This window comes from Alosa pseudoharengus, unplaced genomic scaffold (assembly GCF_046254945.1).
Source record: "Alosa pseudoharengus isolate Yale_2024_CS ecotype anadromous, Long Island Sound unplaced genomic scaffold, YU_APseudo_1.1 YU_APseudo_1.1_scf_16, whole genome shotgun sequence".
NCBI lineage: Eukaryota > Metazoa > Chordata > Actinopteri > Clupeiformes > Clupeidae > Alosa > Alosa pseudoharengus.
Window position 1 is genome coordinate 11,897,486 of NW_027468630.1, and position 4,461 is coordinate 11,901,946.

General features: G+C 36.7%; 1 protein-coding gene across 1 annotated transcript; it reads left to right on the forward strand.

Moving 5' to 3' along the window:
* The first annotated feature begins 1,633 nt into the window (after window positions 1-1,633).
* On the forward strand, window positions 1,634-4,379 carry bola3 (bolA family member 3). The gene is made up of 4 exons (XM_076287019.1): window positions 1,634-1,815; window positions 2,101-2,224; window positions 2,329-2,417; window positions 3,421-4,379. Exons 1-4 carry the CDS (start codon window positions 1,780-1,782, stop codon window positions 3,484-3,486), a joined length of 315 nt encoding a protein of 104 aa, XP_076143134.1. The 5' UTR covers window positions 1,634-1,779; the 3' UTR covers window positions 3,487-4,379.
* Window positions 4,380-4,461: the final 82 nt, after the last annotated feature.

A 4,461-nucleotide genomic window follows, 5' to 3' on the forward strand; every position in this document is an offset into this window, starting at 1 on the left:
CAAAATGGAGCAAAACGTTTTCCTTTTGAACATGCCCCAGTCAGACCTACCTCGAAATAGCAGGTCGATTTAATTGGCTAATCTGCCAGATGTAGCCATCAATCAAATCAAATCCAAATATGTGGGGTATGTTTAAAAGCAAAATGTTTTGCACAGTTTTGCTACGATTTCGGGTTGCAAAGACATGTTTGGTCGCAACAGTGTGCAACTTGCTTTTGACGTACTTTTCTCTCTTTTGGTGGGTGTGTCAGAGGTGCTATCCTATCAGCATCGACCTGTATACAAACCCCCCATATTAAAAAATGATACGATACAACTTTATTTGTCAGTTTGTGCTGAAATTCTTTTTGCATCCCTAGCAGTGAAAAAGCAGTGAGCACAGCATTCACCTTGTCATTTACAGATACTGTAAGAGTGAAAAGTTGAAAAGGAAATTAAACCCTTATTTACATAGATTTCACCAGGCTTGGAATAAATTTAGAAAAGAAAGCAAACAATGGCCTTCTTAGAGCACTATTATGTACCATTGTTTATGTTGAATCACACACTTTTGCAACGTGAACCATGATTTGTTAAAAGTTTCTAGGGTACTGAAAACGCATGGCAGCCAGGGTGCGTTCATTCACAAGGAACAAAGTGTGACTGGATAAAAACTATTCGCTCCCCATCACTACATGTTCTCACACTCTGCCAATCAAATTGCATAATGGTAGGAAATGGGAATAGGGAGCAATTAGGAAAAGAGAGGAGGATGCAAAGAGTAAATGGAAATATTATTAACGACACCATGTTTTTCATCTGTTTGAAAATATTTAGACCTGCAGAGAAGACCTAGCAGGCCCTGATGGTCTGCCACTTCAATATCTGTATATTTTTGGGCCTATTCTATCTCTTGACCAATGAAAACAAATAAAATTGATCAAAGATTCATATACCCATCTCATTTCTTCTTCAGTGACTTTAATGAGTGAATAATTCCTAGAATTGCCAAGTGGTAAATTCCATAACTTCCATTTACTCAAGTGCATGTGGCGTGTACATTTCCTATGGTCATAAACATTTCAGGGTTAAAGTCGTGAAAGAACTGAAATGTCTGTTGTGAAATTTAATTGCATTAATATAAAACACGCTTTAGGTCAAGTCCACCATAGGTATAGGGTCATGTAGGCTAAAGGGTCAAGGCCCATGGAGGGTTCATGCAAAGGTCTTGTGGAGTAGGCTAATATGGCAAGGGTCACAATTGGGAAGTTATTGTTAAGTAGCCTAATTGTTATGCAATTGTTCCTTTCTTCATACTGGCAAGCCTTGGGAATGTTCTAAAGCAAAACATTTTGTCCGGTCTGGAACTGACGCAAGGAGGTGCGTAACCTAATCAAGGGAAAGTTTTTGACCACATGCAATGGAATCTAAGAAACGCTGCTAGAGGGCGTCCTTGGATAAAAATCGTTCTCTATCTAAAATCTGAAATCGTGTGATCAAGAAAACAGCTATTTACCTTTTTTATTTACCATGAGTATCTTACCACTGAGTAAGATACTTATGTCCCTCTTTCTCTAGAAAAACAAACTGCGGTGTATCGAGAGAAAAAAAGATCCAAAGAACGATTAATAAAGAAAGAAAAAACAAATCGCGCACACATGACATCATCTTTCCGCGACGGCATGTAGACAACTTGCAGCATTGATCTTGGGGACATGACTTTTCTCTTTTCTGCGTGATTGATTCTAATTTGGGAAGTTTATTTTGTACGTTGAAATCGTAGAACTCTGAAGTGTCATTATGATTGCGGTTTCAAGATTTGCTGTCAGATGTCATGTAAGTTAGCCTACTGCAGTTGTTGTTGGGGAGTCTTTGCTCAGTCTTCATTGTGATAGCATAGCTAACTAAATTAGCCATTGACCGGTGATGGTCGTCTCATGTTGTGCATTATCGACAGCTTGAACGGTTGATAAAATAGGTGTTTTCAATATGTATATTTTACATTTACTATAGTTTGATGTATGTTTAGGTGGCATCTTGACTGTCCACGTTAATGTTAGGTCTCCTGTCACAACGTTAACTGTTATTATTCTTAATACTGCTGTTAACGTTGTTTTGCAGAGCAACGTGTGCAGATATGTGGCCAGGACATTGGCAACACAAACTGATGGCGAAGTAAGAATTGCAAGTGTATTAAAAGATAAATTTCCTCAAGCCACGTCTCTAAGGGTGGTAGATATATCCGGTAAGCTTAACGTTACTCAATCACATTATGTAACCTATTGTGACTGTTTTGTAGAGCGACACAACTCCTGTGACGTTAATTGATGGCCGAGGTGTATTTTACAGGTGGCTGCGGAGCTATGTATGAAATACATATAGAATCTGATGAATTTAAAGGTAAAAGAACAGTACAGCAACACCAGCTCGTGAATCAGGTAACCATCTTCACATGAACACTTTAACACATAGCACTAATTATTTTATTAGGCTAATGATTGATTACAATTAATTTATGCTGTAATTTGACTTTGGCAAAGTTTTTTCACAAGACTGTCTACACCCTATAGCTTTCTTTTCTTTTTTAACCTATTTGGGTGATCAACTTCATTGACTGTTATAGAAATGTGTTATTGGGAAAATGCATGCACTGTTAAGATTTGCATGTATGTAGAGTGTAGTCTGCAATTTTTCTGCTGTGAGAAAAATATTTATAGAACTATGTCACACATCTGAAGGTAATAGTTGACTTTTGCACCTGTCTTCTGTGCATAGTGATGCATTGTCCTTAGTGATGCATATTTGTAGAATGTTTAGACAGCTGAAATATGTAAACGAAAACACAAAGGGCTGAAACATGGTGTGCAAAGTGTGCTGTAATTTTGAGAGACACATTTTATTATGCCCCAGCTGCCTTATCATTGCAAGTAAATAAGTTTTTTTTTTTTTATTTCAAGAATTACTTGCCACACTTTAAGTTTAAGGCACATTTTATAGGCAACTTTTGATACTGTTTTCTAATTAATTTTCCTGCTATGTTAAGTCATGTATCTGACAGATAAAAAAAATAAAAGAACAGGTAACTCCAACTATCTGCCGAACTATGCAGTTATGGTCCAAGTTGGATCACCCCATGATAATGTTCACATCAACTGTATCGCCCAAAAACATGAGTTGACATGAGTATTTGCAAGACTTTCATCAAGGACAACCATGCTGTTGTTGGAGTTTGTAGTCTGTAGATAGATTATGAGTTTCAACCAAAACTCCTAACTACTACTTAAGTGAAAAAGTACTTTTACTTTACTTTACTTACTACTTTAGATATTTAGCTATAGCACTTATAGCCAATCAATATAAGTTCAACTGGGCAGTTGTGTTTGAGACATGCATGTGTTTGGTAGTTATGCATTAGCCTAAGTTTTCTTTTTTTCTTTTTAGGCACTAAAGGATGAGATCCAAGCCATGCATGGTCTTCGAATATTCACTGGTGTCCCGGGAAAGTAGAAAGCAGTTTGTTATTTTGAACTCCAAAATATGTTTTTGATTGAGAATTCCAGAGAGTGTCAAAAGCAAATATTTATGATTTGCCTCACAGTGTTGCTTTCTGTCCTATTTTTTTTTTTTTTTTAGACTCAGTTTTTCTGTTTATTCATGCCTGAAAAAATAGAAACATTCAAATAAATAATTTATTTCATTTTATGTAAACTGAATGGAGAAGTCAAATCTGAACAGATACGTGTACAAAACTCCTTAGAATCATTCAATCTATTAATAGCTGGAAAAGGGACTGAATTTGACTGTACAGCATTCATCATTATGTCTCAGGCATTCATTTTCCCTCCATTACTGTCCCTCTGTAGTGTGAGATACAGTGAACTATTTATGGAATGAAAGTGACCTTAGATGCTACTATACGCACAAGCTCTATGTTAAGAATCCATGCTGTTACTTAGTCAGTTACCAAAGATGAAAAAGGCCATTCCACGTCGTTTCAGCTACCGGCATTCAGCACACCATCTCAGAATTGGCTGATATTTTTCTGTTCTTGAAGAACACTCTGACATGACCAATCCTAAAATGTTAAGCTCTTCTGTCATGTCAGCGGGTGTTCTTCAGAGACAAAAAATATCAGGCAATTCTGAAATGGTGGGATGTAAAGATGTTCCCAATTTGACTGAAATGACCTGGAATGACCCAGAAGGTGTTATTCACAAGTCCGTCTATATTGGCCTTTCCCTGAGGTCATACAAAATGTTATGCTCTGCAGCACTTGTTTAGATCAATGACTCGTTGAACAGTTAATTCACCTATAACAAACAGTAGTAGCTACAAAGATTGTATATTGTTATTAATAACGTGTACATGTTGAGAGTAAAGTTGTATATTGCATCAAAATATATCTTATTCTTATGTCTGTATTTCCTTTAATATGTACATAAACATTCTGACCGCTTGGGGCCTAAAATGGCAATACAGTTT

Bases quoted from the DNA above. Each gene is read 5' to 3' on its own strand.
- bola3 (XM_076287019.1), top strand. From the start codon at position 1,780: ATGATTGCGGTTTCAAGATTTGCTGTCAGATGTCAT. The intron at 1,816-2,100 runs GTAAGTTAGCCT...GTTGTTTTGCAG, and splicing joins GATTTGCTGTCAGATGTCAT to AGCAACGTGTGCAGATATGT. The intron at 2,418-3,420 runs GTAACCATCTTC...TTTTCTTTTTAG, and splicing joins AACACCAGCTCGTGAATCAG to GCACTAAAGGATGAGATCCA.